The 16156-nt window shown below is 42.7% G+C and overlaps 1 protein-coding gene across 2 annotated transcripts; it reads left to right on the top strand.

Moving 5' to 3' along the window:
- Window positions 1-6144: 6144 nt before the first annotated feature.
- Window positions 6145-14792, top strand: RRAGC (Ras related GTP binding C). 2 transcript variants are annotated; one of them, XM_089494329.1, is made up of 7 exons: window positions 6145-6328; window positions 12048-12151; window positions 12396-12595; window positions 12891-13005; window positions 13892-14034; window positions 14260-14408; window positions 14641-14792. In XM_089494329.1, the coding sequence occupies exons 1-7, from the start codon at window positions 6145-6147 to the stop codon at window positions 14790-14792; spliced, it is 1047 nt and encodes a 348-aa protein (XP_089350455.1). The 2 variants fall into 2 exon arrangements, with proteins under 2 accessions (XP_089350455.1, XP_089350454.1); XM_089494328.1 differs by having other exon boundaries at window positions 6145-6330; window positions 11948-12151.
- Window positions 14793-16156: the final 1364 nt, after the last annotated feature.

The raw sequence follows: 16156 nt of genomic DNA, 5'->3' as shown, positions 1-16156 counted from the left end.
TCCCTGCCAAACGACCAGACCAAGAAATGAACAATTGGTCAGTGGAACGGATAGAGGCAGTCCTAGAAATATACAACTCAAGGGCTCTCTTGACATCTAACATGTGCCATTTGGCTTCTTCCGGAGAGGAGGGAGATGGAAAAAATGATGGAAGAACCAGAGGTTGACTCATAGCAGATTTGGATAAGACCTTCGGCAGAAAGGAAGGTTGAAGGTGGAGAACAACTTTATCCTGATGGAAGATGGTAAAGTTCTCAGATGAGGAAAGGGCTTGGATTTCTCCCACACGTTTGGCAGAGGTAATGGCCACCAAAAACACAGTCTTAAATGATAAGATCTTTAATGGCACTGTTACACTATAAGCAGTTGTGTGAATAAATATGTATATGGACACGTGTATGCGGGTGTATGGATGTACATGTGTGTAGATATGCATATGTAGGTATGTATGTGTATGTGTATATATATATATATATATATATATATATATCATGGTTTCTGTTAATACTAGTTAAATCAAGATGCATGGGATGTGGCCGGGAATGATAAATATTATAGATAACACTGATATGCGTGATGAAGGGTGTGTGGAAGAAAGACAGGTTTTCTCATGAAACAGATTGAATCAGGTCAGGAGATCTTTGGGTTTTACTGGCCCATGATTGTAAAGACCCCAGGGTGTGGTGTTGGCCAAAGGGAATAACTTCAAAGGGTAACTACGGCAACCACAGGGTCCAATCAGGGATCTCCCAGTAGACTCAATTGGGACCCTCTAGTATATCAAGGGACAGGTAGTGAAAGAGGGAAGAGGAGAGAAAGTAAAGAGACAAAGGAACATCACTAACCTGGAGCTCTCAGGGAAGGTAAGTATGAACATGCATGTTTGAATATTGTAAATAGGAACTTATATGTATTTGTTGTAAGTGTGTCAATTAATGTGGGGATTATTGTTATTGTACTGTTATTTGTATTGTTTTATATTTGGAACGTTCTAGTAAAAGTTTGTATTGTTGTATCATAGCCGCATTGTGGATTCTTGGATATCCTGTTGTTGTTTCAAAATATTCTGTTGCATTCTGGAAGAAGCGAAAGTTTTCAGTTCAAACCTTAAAAGTTAGAAGAGATAGAACAGGGATTGTATAACTTAATAAGCCAGTGGGTGGGTTTATCGGTGCATATTTCATAAGTGTACCCATACACCCGGATAAGTGTAGTTATTGTAGCTAGAAAACACATTAGCCTTCAGGAGATATATCCAAATACATATTGTGATTTCATTGATATGTGTTTGGATGTATCTGTTGTTGGATCAGTTGTAATCTTAAGCACATAACACATTCATAAATCTTTTAGATGGTATGCTGTAGATAAAGCATTAATCCATCTGATTGATATTTTAATAACACAATTCCCTAGTTCCCTCAAAAGAAAACTTAACAGCACCTCCTCCAAGGGTTCAAACGGAGGCGAGCAGAGAGCGTGAAGAACCACCGTAAGATCCCAAGCTGGAAAGTGAACCCTCCTTGGCGGACGTTGAATGGTGATGGCCTTAAAAAAACGTCTGACCAGCAACTGCAAAGCTAGGTCTTCCAGAAAAAAATGACCAAGGGCCGAAACCTGACCTTTAAGGGTAGAGACACTGAGGCCCGCGGAAAATCCATCCTTCAAAAACAGCAAAATGGAGTTGATTGTAGGAGGAAAAACCGAAAAGTCCCTTGAGGCATACCAGAGAAGGAACTTCTTCCAGACCCGAAAATAAATCTTTGAAGTAGAGCCTCTAACTGATTTTAACAGCAAGTCAGATAAATAATCCTCAACACCTTGACCCCGCAGAATCATCCTTGCAGTAGCCAGGCCGTCAACTTGAACATCTGTAGCTGATCCAGATGCAGAGCCTCATCGTCCAGCAAGTGATCTGAGAGAGGCAGTTCCCAACACGTTAGGCTTAGATGTTTTAGGAGTGAGAACCAGCTGCGGTTTGGCCTATATGGGATGACGGCTAGGACCCGCGCTCTGTCTGAACGGATCTTCTGGAGGACGTGGGGAATCAATGCGACTGGAGGAAAAACATAAGCCAGACGGAAATCCCACTTCATGGACAGACCGTCCAGGAAATCTGGAGAATCTCGTCTGTTGAGAGAGGCGAAAACTGGAACTTTCCTGTTGCTTCTTGACGCCATCAGATCTATCTTCGGGAGGCCAAATCTTAACACCAGGGAGGCGAAGGTCCCCTTGGTTAAAGACCACTCTGCTTGTGACCATCTTAGCCGGCTGAGATCGTCCGCAATGGTATTGTCGCATCCTCTTATGTGTGTAGCTGATATGTCTGCCAGATGCTGCCGGGCCCAACACATCAGAACAGAGCACAGAACCTGAAGGCTCCTTACTCGAGTACCCCCTTGCCTGTTTATGTATGCAACCGTCGTAACGTTGTCCGACTGTATCCTCACTGCACGACCTTCCAACAGGGTCCTGAAGGCTACGAGGGCAAGAAGAACCGCTTTTAATTCCCAAAAATTGGACGAACGACGCAAATCTGCTGGAGACCATACGCCTTGCCGGAAGAGACGATTTAAATGGGAGCCCCATCCGATGCCGGAAGCATCCGTGGTAAGTATCACCCATTTGGGGGAACGAAAAGAAAGGCCTCTGGAAAGGTTCGACGGCGTCCTCCACCAGGTAAGGTGGGATAAGACTTGACTTGCGATCGTAACATCTAGGTCCAGGTCTTCCTCTCGTCTCGACCAATTTCGTAAAATATCCCATTGAAGGGGCCGCAGTTGGGCACTTGACCGCCGGGATGGATGCCGTAAGGAGACCAAGGATGCTCATGGCTTTCCTGACAGTACAAGTTGGGTGTAACTGAAGGGACCTGATCTCCTTTTTGATCTTTTTGATAATGGAAGAAAAAATCGTTGAGATATTGAATCCACTCCTAAGCCAAGGAACTGGATCCTGGTGGAAGGGATGAGGTTGGACTTCTTGAGGTTGATAATCCAGCCGTGATTTTCCAGAAACTGCATTGTGGTGGCAAGGTCTGCCCGGAGTTTCCTTGGAGACTCGGCCTTGAGGAGCCAGTCGTCGAGGTAGGGAACTATATAAATCCCCTTTTCCCGCAGCGATGCAGTCAATGGACACAAAATCTTTGTGAAGATTCTTGGGCTTGAGGATAGACCGAACGGGAGTGCCTTGAATTGGAAATGATGAACGACTCCACGAATTCGGATTGCAAACCTCAGAAATCTTCTGGAGGACTGAGCAATTGGGACTTGAAGGTACGCGTCCTTCAGGTCCAAGGTTGCCATAACGTCTCCTTGCTGAAGCAACTGGGCGACAGAAGATAAATTCTCCATCCGGAAGTGGCGATACGGTATGCAGCTGTTCACTTTCTTTAGATCCAAAACGGGGCGAAAGGATCCGTCCGGTTTTGGGACTAGGAAAAGTCTGGAATACACTCCTTGGAAGTGAAGTGAAGGCTGAACCCTCTCTATGACTCCTTTCGAAAGGAGAGACAGGCAAGCCGAATGAAGTGCCAAATTTTTTGATTGGGATGGGTATGAGGAAATCAGGAACTGACTTCTGGGAAGTGACAAAAATCTGATCTTGTATCCCTCTGAAATGAGATCCCGAATCCACTTGCTGCGCGTAGTCTGTTCCCAAATATGAGCGAACTGCTGCAGCCTTCCCCCTACTCTGTCAGAATTTTCTCTTTTCTTGTTTCTTAGGACGATCCTGAAACTTTCTGTCTCCAAAGGAGAAGCCTGAAAGGGCCTGGAGGTTTTAAATGGATACCTTCTATTCCATCTGGAACTCTTATCCTGAAGAAGTGTCAGACATTTGTTTAATTAAGTCATCCAATGGAGCACCAAACAATTTATTCCTTTCAAAGGGTAAATCCGCCGACCAGGATCGTAACCATAAAGCTCTGCGGGCCACAGAGGATAAGCCCATATTGCGAGCTGAAGTCTTCACCATTTCCTGAGAGGAATCCGTAAGAAGGCTATTGGACAATCTCAAATTCTTAAGTAGTTGAGAAATTTCGGAGTCTTGATCATCCGGTAAGCACTCTTCCAAGGCTTGTAACCAATAGCTTTGAGCCCTGGAGACCGCTGCACTGACTACAGCAGCTTTGGATTGGGCACCTGATGCTTGGAATATACGCCTGCAGGAAGTTTCAATCCTCCTATCCATCGAGTCTTTAAGGCCGGAGACTCCTCCAATGGGGATGGTTGTCTTTTTCAACAATTGAGCTATTTGGACGTCCACCTTAGGGGGCTCATCCCAACGCTCATAACTCTGGAGCTTGAAAAGGTGTTTAAAATGCTTGGAGAGAAAAACCATCTTCCCTGGGTATTTCCATTCTCTTTCCATAAGTAGCTTCAGCGTGGGAAGAACAGGAAAGCCCTTAATTTTGTTAACCTCTTCGTCTGATACAATACGAGTCACCTCTTTGGTGAATTTCCGAAGTTCTTGGGGAGGAAAAACGGCCTCCTCCTCTGAACTGAACGAAGTTGTAGAGCTTGAGGACTGAGAGATTTCACCAGATGATAGCTCTGATCTGGAAGATGACCGAGATCTTTTGCGTTTGTGGGAGGACCTACCCGAAACCTTTGACTGGGCTTGAGCTGCAGAAACCTGAAAAGCCTCAAAGGTCTGCACTAGGTTTTCCTGGAACCATCCCAGGAAGGATTGCAAGTCTTTCTGCTTTTCTTTAGAAAGTTGCTCTGCCGCGCAAGGCATTACACATCTTTTTCCTGCATCCGTCAGGAAGAGGGGTAGCACACTCAGAGCAAGCTGCATGCTTTGACTTAAAAGTGGCCTTCCTCGGAGTGGGAGCAGGTTTCTTGTCTTTATCCCCCGGAGAAACCGGACTAGACATCTGGCAAAAGATAACAAATAGTGAGCGAAGAAACAACCCTTAAAAACATTTTTTTTTTTTATATAAACAAAATAATCTTCTGGAGGCAGAGAAAAAAATGAAGGAAAAGATAAAAAAAATCTTACCTCCAAATCCTCTGAACCGTGTGGGGGGCTGGTGACACTGTATCCTGTGCTGAACAATGCCCCTGCAGACAGACAGGATGATTTCAAACCTTTTAAAGGTTTGAATTTGGCGACCTCCAGAAGATCCGATACGCGCATGCGGGCGTGCGTTCCACTAACTGCGCACAGCCGGCAAATAAATCTCCTCCGTCCAAACCCCTCCGTAACTCCAACGCTACGGAGGGGACCTCGCTCTGCTCACCACCCGGGGAGCAATCGGAGGATAAAGACCCCCAGGCAGCAACCCGTGTGGCAGGAAAATAAATGTATCACAGTATTCTACTGCTCTAAATGGTACAATACATTAAGGTGACCAGATGGTCATGTAGCTGAAATAGGGCCTATTTGGCAATAGGACTGTTGCCAACACATGATTCATACTGGATAAGATTCATAAGATATGAATTAAATAAAATAATTAACTGTACTGGTGCCCTGTATGTAATTAATTTTATAAGCACAAAGCTGCTTACCTAGTAGCTCTAATACTACGGAGTAAGCTATACTATTTGCTATATAGGAAGGAGTTTTCAACACTGTAAGGTCAAGGGTCACGAGGAACATATCCAGCAAACCCTCCCACACAGTCAGGTGATTTAGAACCACATGATTGTAGAACAACCGAAAATGCTGACTACGGAGTATGAGCGACCACACTTTTAGCCAATCAAAATGGCCAAATTAACTCCGGTACACCCAATCAGGCAGCGAATAACAAAAAAAGGGTGGGCATTACGTGCGAAGGTTTGGTAGCACTGAGGAAGAAGGAGGAGACTGCAGTAACAGCCAGAGATAGCTTGAAAAGCGTTTGTTATTAGTAACTATTAAATCGTGCGAGCCGGAGCCGTATTCCTTGTAATTGCTAGGAAGGCCGTGGCTCTACCGGCAGGTGAATACAACGGTGTGCGGTGGTTTTCGAAAGTGTCTTCCTTAAAGTGACAGTAATTAGACACAGGAGGTCACGGCGCACACCCCAAAACCCATCGCTTCAGACGGGATGGTGACTTCTCCGTTACCGGGGCAGCGCGAGTAAGGCGATAACCAGCGGTCCTCAGCCCGGCATTACATCCCCTTCCTGATTCCCTTGAGCCTTTAACCGACATGTCCATCCAGTACACCGGGGAGGACCAAATGGCCGACAGCTACGGGGTGGCCGACTCCTTCCCCAAAGACTTTGGTTATGGAGCTGACGAGTCGGAGATAGACGAGAGCTCCACTGCGTCGGACAGCAAACCCCGTATCTTGCTCATGGGCATGCGTAGGAGCGGGAAGTCATCCATCCAGAAGGTGAGATCACATTGGCGGCCGTCGATTTCCCTGACTCGTTGGCGTAGGAAGCAAAGCTCTGCCACTCTAATGATGCTCAGCCACCCACAATGCTAGCTGAGGGTTTGGGGGACTTTGTGAGTACATCACTTGATGATTGAAGTGAGGAACATCGACGTCGACCTTTTTTAAGGCAGCATAGAAACAGATGTTCAGGATCACAGAGGTTTCTAGGTCAGATGAAGAAGAGACCTATGAGGCCTTGACATATCTCTCCTTATTCCAGATGTAATGATAGGCTAAGTAGTCATGGAAGCAGGATGACCCTGAGAGTAACTATCCCCAGGTCCTCCTAGGTGTTTCTGCTGTCAGATGACTGTGTGGATGTCTGATGTCAGGTACTGGTTGTTTCCTACTATACCTGGCGGAAGCTTCTGTCCTGGCCTGTGACTAGTGTTCCAGGTCGCCTAAGCTGCACGCTTCATCCTGTTTCATAAGTCCCAAATGTCCTGCGTTAGGACCTAAACCCTCTTTCTTCCACTAAATGTGTCGTGGTGTTCTACAATAGTGTGCATGCAGGCTATGTCCACTAATAGAGCAAACAAAGGTCTGTGAAAGCCTTGTCCCCCCCCCTTCATGCCCATAACCTTCTTAAAGCCCCCCCTCCTTGACCATTTGAAAGGTTGGTAGATCAGTAAATTCTAGGCCTGTTATCGGCCCTTGAGAAACCTTGGATTTTACTTTGCACAACTTGAATGTCCACGTGCGCTTCGCAGTGTGAGTATATGAATTCACTATTCTGTCGAGAGAACGGCCCCACCCCAAATACTAAAAAGTGCCTTGAGGTTTAGGTATGTGGCCAGCAGAATAATATGAATGAATGGTGCATAGAGAGTGCATGGAAGGGCGAACCCGAAGATCAAAGTAGACTTTAACCTGTGGCTTATTTATTTAAGATCAATTGGCTCCTATCTGCCCTCTCGGAGATGAAACGAGTGATGGTCACTGCACGAGTAGTTAGAGAAGATCGGTTTGTTGGCATTGGGTCTCATCTGACTCTTGTAGGCATCATTACTGCAGCTTGTCAGCTGGGCTACTAGAAAAAACAAGGTGCATCTCAGTATATGTAGATGCAGAATCACAGAATAAGTTAGTGACTTGTGTAGAGAGCTTATATCCTTCAGGACAGCAGTGATTTGACATGAAAAGTCCCCAAAAACAAGTGCTACCGAAAAGCAAAGTGTGTTTTTAAGGGGGAGAAGGCAATAAATCGTGAAACTGTACTTCGTGATGACATCATTTTTTTTTATTTAGGCAGTAAATTACTATTGACACTGGAATCCTATCACACGTTGCAGTGAAGTGCAAGTCAGCACTTTGAGTGTTGTGTGTGTGTGGGAGCGCATATCTATCTGTGACCAGCTGCTGTCCGAGTAGATGTCATGTGCTTTGTGTTTGTGTAAGATATTCTCATCACTGAGTCGGTTGTGTGGAAGGTGGCGAATCGCAGCACACAGCATTACCTATGCATTATATAGGGCAAGGAGAAACTTGCAGGGGTCTTTCATGTATCGATAATATGGTGCGATGAAGTGTTCCCTTTCACCCCAACTCACTAAAAAGCCACGGTTCTCACAAAGTGAAGCCTTCACCTAGACAGCTCTTCGCTGCTCAGCTCGAAGGAGAAAACATTTAGTTTATAGGTGTCAAAAAAGCAGAAAGCTGATAAATCACCGGCGAGTGGAACGCTGAAGGCTGCGTGTGTGCAGAGAAAAAAAGGTGCTGTTGGACAACTGCCCACCAAGAACTTGCCCTTCTAGGCCTGATTTGAGATTCCCAGCTTCCAGTAACTGTCGTATTACCGTTAATGGAGCTTTTCTATTGTACGTTGCTGTATTTTCCATTGGTTCCACCAGTTGACTGTAGGTCTTTTACACTTGCGTTAGTACTTGTATTAGTTATTGTCCGTCTATCTTTTGTGGTGGCTCTTCTGTATGCTCCCACGTGAATACAAACACAAATAGATGTTTGGCAGTCCCATGCTGCACATGCCTAATAGATTGGATCTTTAACCCCTTCGCGACCTTTGCCGGTTCAGGACCGTCATAACAAGAAGGTCACTAAATGACCTTTGACGGTCCTGAACCGTCAAAAAATTAAATAAGCTTAGAAAGTGATCAAGGATCACTTTCTTCGCTTAAACGGCCTTGCTGCAATGCCTCGATGTCGAGGCATTCAGCAAGGCCGAGATCGGCATCGGGGGCCATGTCTGGCCCCTCCCCGGGGCGTCAACAGCCGCCATACATTGTATGGCGGCGGACGCCCGTTTTAAAAGCGTTTAGGAGGCGATCAACGATCGCCTCCTAAACTTAAATGGTGTCGCTGGAATGCCTCGATCAGGAGGCATCCAGCGACACCAAACACTTACCTCTAGGTGGGCTGTGACCGCTCCGGAGAGCGGTCACAGCCGCCGCTGCCGGTGATCTTCGCCATCAAGCAAGATGGCGGCGGCCCGGGAAATAAAACAATAGAGACGAAAAAGTTCGCTAGAGGGTCTCCAGACCCTCTAGAGAACTGGCTCCACTTGCTGGTTGAATACAGGTACTGCATTCAACCATGCAAGTCAATGGAGCCCAGCTTTCTAATCACTATGTGATTAGTAAAATATTCAAAAAAAAAAAAAATATGGAAAAAAAAAATAAAAAAAATGTGCTAACATTTAAAAATAATTATGCAGTGATGTCACTAGATGAACCATCCAGTACCAGCAAAATGTGTAAAAAAAAAATATAAAAAAAGTATTAAAAAAATAAAATAAAATTAAAAAATAAAGTTTATTATTTTGAGCAAGTGCTAAAATTTCTCAAAAATCTCAACAAAGAGTTAAAATAAAAGCACTTCAAATACCCAAGGGGTGTCTAATATATAAAAAAAATGGCTGATGGGGTAAATTGGAGTGGCCTAGCTCAAAGATAGGGCATAGGTACAGACTGACCAAAATGGAGAAAAAAAGCGCACTTCCCAAATGTGGCATTTTAAATCTGAAACAACCCGACAAACTCATGCATGTCGGGTATCACTGCACTCAGGAGATGTTCCTGAACACACATTGGGGGGGTGTTTGACAGTGGCATATACCAGAACCTGTATATCTATACCTAAAGTACAATTTGTGTGAAAAAAAAAATAAAAAAATTACTATTACAAAGTTTGACAAAGTGTAGTTCTATAATTGGTGCATGGAAAGGGTTAAAATAACAGCATTTGGAATACCCTGGGGTGTCTAGTTTTCAAAAATATATGGTTTGAATGGGTTAAATTGAGTTAACCGGCTTCAAAGATATTCCAAAGAGGAGAGGGAGGCACAATGACCAAATGACCACCTGAATTACGCATGCCCCAAAAGTAGCCTTTTACCAGCCAAACAATCTGACAAACCCATGCATGTAGGGTATCGCTGTACTCAGGAGATGTTCCTGAACACACATTGGGGTGTTGTTTGACAGTGACATATACCAGGACCTGTATATCTATAACTAAAGTACAATTTGTGTGGAAAAAAAAATAAAAAAATTTACTATTACAAAGTTTGACAAAGTGTAGTTGTATAATTGGTGCATGGAAAGGGTTAAAATAACAGCATTTGGAATACCCTGGGGTGTCTAGTTTTCAAAAATATATGGTTTGAGGGGGTTAAATTGAGTTAACCGGCTTCAAAGATGTTCCAAAGAGGAGATGGAGGCAGACTGAGCAGATTTGTTAAAAAATTTGGAAATCATAAAACGCTGCTTGTACTTATTGCCCTATAACTTACAAAAAACAGCAAAAAAACATAAAAACATTGGGTATTTCTAAACTCAGGACAAGTAGTAGAATCTATTTAGCTAGTTTTTTTACTTGCTTTTTTAGGTGAGTAAAAGATTTTTCAAATAAAAGTCATAAAATGTGTTTTTTTTCAATTTTTCACCATGTTTTTTTAATTTTTTTTATAGTAAATAAGATGATACGATCAAAATAATGGTATCTGAAGAAAGCCCATCTTGTCCTGAAAAAAACAATATATAACTTATGTGGGTACACTAAATGGGTGAGGAGAAAATTACAGCTGAACACAAGCACCACAAAAGTGTCAAAACAGCCTCGGTCCCACAGGGTACAAAACGAAAAATGAGCCCGGTCCTTAAGGGGTTAAATGGACTCTTTAGTCATTGTGCACATTTTAATGCACATGGTAGCTGAGTGGTCCCTTCTTCATGCTGTCCACTTTGCAAATGCATGCGGGGACTCTGAAGAATACCCTCTTTTCCCACCCCTGGGATTTGGCTTGCAGGAGATGTTAGAAGGAACACATGTCCTATCTCATGATCCATTCGCCACCAGTCGGCTCCAGCGCTGGCTCAGTGAGGGTCCTGGGTGGGTGGGGTAGGGGCAGTTTCTTGCCATTGATTGGCTGTTCCAGGCAGCCAACCAGTAGTTTAAAATGTTGGACCGTGGAGGAGGTGTTATTCTGTAGCTCCTTCTAAAGGTAGGTTTATTTTTAGCTTTGATGAATGCATATTAAAGTGTGTGTGTACATATATAATATATATTAATATGGATTCTTCGTTGAGGAGGCTGTCTGGGAGTGTCCCTTTTTAACAGTCACATTGTGAGTAATAAAGCCAATGTAATCAGACAGGAGATGCTGTTCGCTCATTGAAGTATATGAGCATGGCGCTTTCATTCAGTCAGCTGCTTCAAATGAGTAATGCGTTCTTCCGAGTCAGCATATTACACTATATGATCGTACAGTCAAAGATGTAGTGCAATTACACTTTAAAATTACATGGGAGTGCTTTTTCTTTTTTTGGCAAACTGCATTTATTTGCAGATCTACTATGAGCCATTGTGATTGCATAAAAAAGCTTGCTGTATTGGTCCACTCGTTGGCTTGCTGATTTTAATGACCTAGGGTAGCCCTTCATCACCTTTACATTTGTACATGTGTGGCCTCTAGATGTACACGAGCTTATGCTTAGAATGCTTAGAATTGCTTCGGTGAAAGCCGAGCAGCATTTCAATTAGAAGTGCTACTTGTTCACATACGAATGTGGCATTCGGTAGCAGTGAATCGACAGAGGCCTCCATAGTTGACGTCTGCCTGGTGCCATGCGTCCTTAACAGATGGAGCGCCAGGATATGTATGGCATCATATGCCTTCGCTCAGCTGTAAGGAAGCAAGCGCAGTGGGGAAGCTGGTGGCCGTGATCTGGGTTAGGTCTAGGGCAGCACTGAAGATAGGTATGCTGCTGGTTACATTATATCTTTGAATGCTTTCCGTTTGGCCTATTCAACTGCGTTTCTTCCGGCCATACCACATGCTAGGATTTGCATTACCTATAAGTTTGTGTCCATAATTTATTACCCCAAAACTTTAATCTATTAGAAGCTGCAAGAACTTGGTTGTGAACGTTATCCAGAGTGAGATCGTAACTATTTCTTTGCTTCCCTATTGCTGGTTTTTGCGACATGAAACTGATTGTTTAAAATAATCATAAAGTTTAAGTGCAACTTCACTGTAATATGGCATTGCTTATGGTTGTTGTAGGGTACTGTGTGTATGCTGATCTTTTTCCTGATCTTTCGATTGCTCTTTCAGGTGGTATTTCATAAAATGTCTCCCAACGAAACCTTGTTCTTAGAAAGTACCAACAAAATCTACAAGGATGATATTTCCAACAGCTCCTTTGTGAATTTTCAAATATGGGATTTCCCGGGACAAGTGGACTTCTTCGACCCAACATTTGACTATGAAATGATTTTCAGGGGAACTGGAGCATTAATATATGTTATCGATGCCCAGGTAAATTCTGGATATAACGTTATATCAACAGGGGGAAAAAACCTTACAGTGTGCTAAATGATAAACACTATACTTTTTTTTTCACTGAAAAGAATTAACTCAAAACATCAGTTTCTGTGACATAATGCAAAGGGTTGGCCATTAAACATGCCTCCGGGCTTGCATCTGTCTCCATGTCTGCCACTTAGGCTACAGTGTCGTATAAAATTGTTTTGTATAATTTCTTCGCTGATTTTTTTAATAGGATGATTACATGGAGGCACTGGCAAGACTGCATGTCACGGTTACCAAAGCATATAAAGCGAATCCCGATATGAACTTTGAGGTATTTATTCATAAAGTAGATGGTTTATCAGATGACCACAAAATAGAAACCCAAAGGGACATCCACCAGAGAGCGAACGATGACCTCGCAGATGTTGGACTTGAAAAACTTCATCTAAGGTAACTTGGTATTTTTTCTGGACATCTTGAGCACAAAATGTATTTTTTTTTTTTTGGCCCTGGTACCTTGGTGTAAAAGTGAACATAAACACCTGGTTTTACAGGTTAGATGTTTGCTGAATTTCTGGTGAGAGTTTCCATGTTTGGGACAAACATAAAGAAAGTTTTCCTCCTGGCAGGGGTAAATCTGATTGTAACTGGCCTTTTTGAAGAAGGTTGGCTGATGGGGTGGGGAGAAGACTTTACAATACTTCAGATGATCTTCCCTGACTGTTACCCGCTTGTTTTCTTGCAGCTTCTATTTGACTAGCATATATGACCACTCTATATTTGAAGCTTTTAGCAAAGTTGTGCAGAAACTCATACCACAGTTGCCGACACTGGAAAATCTACTAAATATATTCATATCTGTAAGTATTCTATTTTGTGACACGTAATAGGACTTTTCTTTAACTGATAAAGCTGAAGAAAAAAAATGATATATTTTATTACATATCTTGATCTGTATATAATAACTACTCAAGTATATTTGTCCTTTGTTTTAATCCTGCTCTTTTCTGTGGCAGTTACTATGTCTCCTAGGTGTTTGTACCAATCTTTTGGTAAAATGAACCCCTTACTATTAACTAAGTCCATACCAACCTCATCCAAATTCAGACGTAAAAAAATGCTTTTCAAAAACACTTTGTTCTTGGTGAGCAACTCCATACCCTGGACAAGAATTCCAGACAGCTGCCTCATAGCTTGCCCTATGGTGCGTCCCTGCTTGGGAGCATCTCAAGTTTTAGCTCTCTTGTGTAAAGGTGAATCAAGATGTGGACCTCCTTGCTCTCTTGTGCCGAGAGAGATACAAACCGTACCCCACTGACAATGCCGAAGCTGTTGGTTCCCTCGTGCAGAGGACATTTTTTTCCCCTCTGTAATGGCACAAGAGAGGTAAAATGTGAGATGCTCCCAATAGGACAGGCTTTGAAGCTGCTGTCGGTTCTTGGTGAGCATCTCGCATTCGTTTTGTGTTGTATGTCCAATCCCAGCCAAAACACACATTTGTGTTCAGCAACATTCCCTGAGAACAGGAATGCCCCACACAAGTGGGGGGCAGTATTTATTTCTGTGTATATAATGTGTGTGGCGGTTAAGATCCAATATAGGGTCTTTTCAGATCCCAGGCATCTGTTTTGAGACCGAGGAAGCCCTTGTGATGGCTTGATACCATCATTAGTGAGGTTTCAGTCTGACAACAAAGTTCAGTGTTCATAGAGCACTAAGCACCATTTTTTCTCTGTTTTCCCCCAGAATTCCGGTATCGAGAAGGCGTTTCTATTTGACGTTGTCAGTAAAATTTATATCGCCACCGACAGTTCGCCTGTAGACATGCAGTCTTATGAGTTGTGCTGTGATATGATAGATGTGGTAATAGATGTATCCTGTATATACAGGTAAGTGTATATTCCTATTTGCATTTGCTGTAGTGAGAAACAAGAGCTTTCGTTTAACCCTTGGTGTAACTTGATTTGCCGTTTTTAGGTAACTTTGGTGATTCCCTTAGCAAGTGCTATAGTGATGCGCAGTTCACTCTATATACGCTGTTGTTACTGTTTTATTATCAAACCAGTGTTTATTATACAAAAGTGTATGAAATACAGATTTTCCTGTTTCCACAGCCTGCACGCAGACTGCAATGGAACTGCGTATGACAAGGAATCCATGGCTATTATCAAACTTAACAACACAACGGTGCTTTATCTCAAAGAAGTGACCAAGTTCCTGTCGCTCGTGTGCATTCTTAGGGAAGAGAGCTTTGAAAGGAAAGGTGAGCATGGAGTAAGACGTCAGCAGTCAGAATTGATTATGAATTTTATGTAGTTGGATTTTTTTTTTTTTAATGCCCAAATGCAAAGAGAGATTCATTGGAATCCTCTCTGTACAGGGCCAGTAATTTTTCTTTAAAAATGTATGCGTTGTATGTTTTTTATCTTTATTTTGCTGATTCACCGGTTGCTAATGCTTACAATTAACCTGTTTTTATGTATATATTTGTGCAGGTTTAATAGACTACAATTTCCACTGCTTTCGTAAAGCCATCCATGAGGTGTTTGAAGTGGGTGCCACCACACACAGGACCTTCAGTCACCAGAGTAGCAGCCCAAACCTCAAAACAGTGACTCACAACGGTACTCCAGCGAACGCGGTCTAGGCCAGAAACGGAAGCCTCCCGCATCCAGTCGCAAAGAGAACGCTGCCTAAGAGGCGATGTACGTCGAATTACAGAGCGGCCAGTGCCAGAAATACAGGGTACTACAAACAGTGCAGACTCCATACCTTGCTGTACCGCAGCATCTGAAACATGTGACCATTGCCAGAAGTAACTTTATTACCAGAGGCTTTTTTTTCTGTGTAATTTTGGCATAAAAGGTGATTTTGTGCAAACAGATTCTTGTAGATTTGTTTTTTTGAAGTGCTGCACCTTACCCATTTCATTTTTGTTGTTTACTGCTGGCTCTAGAGACTATTATAGTTGGTGTTCTTCACCTTATGCCATTAAAGTGTTCTTCAGTAACTTTGGAGGAAATATGGACCCGCTTATCATTTGGGAAAATCTGGCAGTTTGTGTCTCTAGGCAAACATTCCTGGAAGAATCACTCTTATTTCAGAAAAATAGTAATCTGGAGCAGCTTCAGTCATTCCGTTGGCAACTGGCCCCTTTGTGAAGGCTTGCAGCTCATTTTCCCTTTGGAAGACCATTGTCGGACTATTCAGTAGTTTTCACTGTATTGCTCTTGCCCACGAATGCAAATCCCAGAATGGTGGCCAGATGGTGAATTTTAAACGCTTTGCAAGTGTAGAAACTACTAAGTGACTATGGCTCAGCTGAGAATTACACGTTTTCTATAAATTCCCCAGCAAACAGAGGGTTCAAACCCAGTGTGACTTGAGAACAATACAGCTCGATTCTTCAATCTTTGTATAACATGTCTCATTTGGTCATGCTTAGTCCTCTCAAACTATGCTGACATCGATCTAAAAGGCCCTGTTCCTACTAGTTTAATGTAACGTTAATAAGACTGGATGAATTAATTCCAACATTATTGGAAGAGCTGCTAGCCAACTGCACTGGTTCTGGTGAAAGTTTCTGTTTTTGTTACTACAAATACTGCATATAATTTTGCCAAACAATGCTTTTTTTAATCTCTAAATTTAGATATTTGAAATAAGAAGTATATTTCCATTTAAAATTTTAGAAGGTTTCCATTTGGCTTTGCTACTCTTGTGCTACTTTTGATTACTTTACATATGTGAGGCATACACATGTCATTTTTTTTACTTCAAAAATAACAGCATTTGTTGCAATAACACTACATTTCCGTTTTTAGTTCGATTTGGATTGTGCAGTACAAAACCTGATCTATATTATATATATATTGTTTTTGCTTCTTCCTGACTTCTTTTCTCAAGTTTTTTTTTTTCTCCCGATTGCAATACAGTGAGTGTTTTGAAAAAACATTTTTTTTGCATCTTTTGCGATAACCAAAGCCCCCTGTATTGCTGGAAGCCACTGGA

The sequence above is a fragment of the Sceloporus occidentalis genome, unplaced genomic scaffold (assembly GCF_023333645.1).
Source record: "Sceloporus occidentalis isolate IW3139 unplaced genomic scaffold, rSceOcc1.0.p SCAF_71, whole genome shotgun sequence".
Lineage (NCBI taxonomy): Eukaryota > Metazoa > Chordata > Lepidosauria > Squamata > Phrynosomatidae > Sceloporus > Sceloporus occidentalis.
This window is presented reverse-complemented; position numbering and strand designations above follow the sequence as displayed.

Excerpts from the sequence above, each read along its gene's own strand:
- RRAGC (XM_089494328.1), top strand. The coding sequence starts at position 6,145 with ATGTCCATCCAGTACACCGGGGAGGACCAAATGGCCGACAGCTACGGG. Across the intron at positions 12,596-12,890 it reads CTTGAAAAACTTCATCTAAG|CTTCTATTTGACTAGCATAT; the intron begins GTAACTTGGTAT and ends GTTTTCTTGCAG. Across the intron at positions 14,035-14,259 it reads GATGTATCCTGTATATACAG|CCTGCACGCAGACTGCAATG; the intron begins GTAAGTGTATAT and ends CTGTTTCCACAG.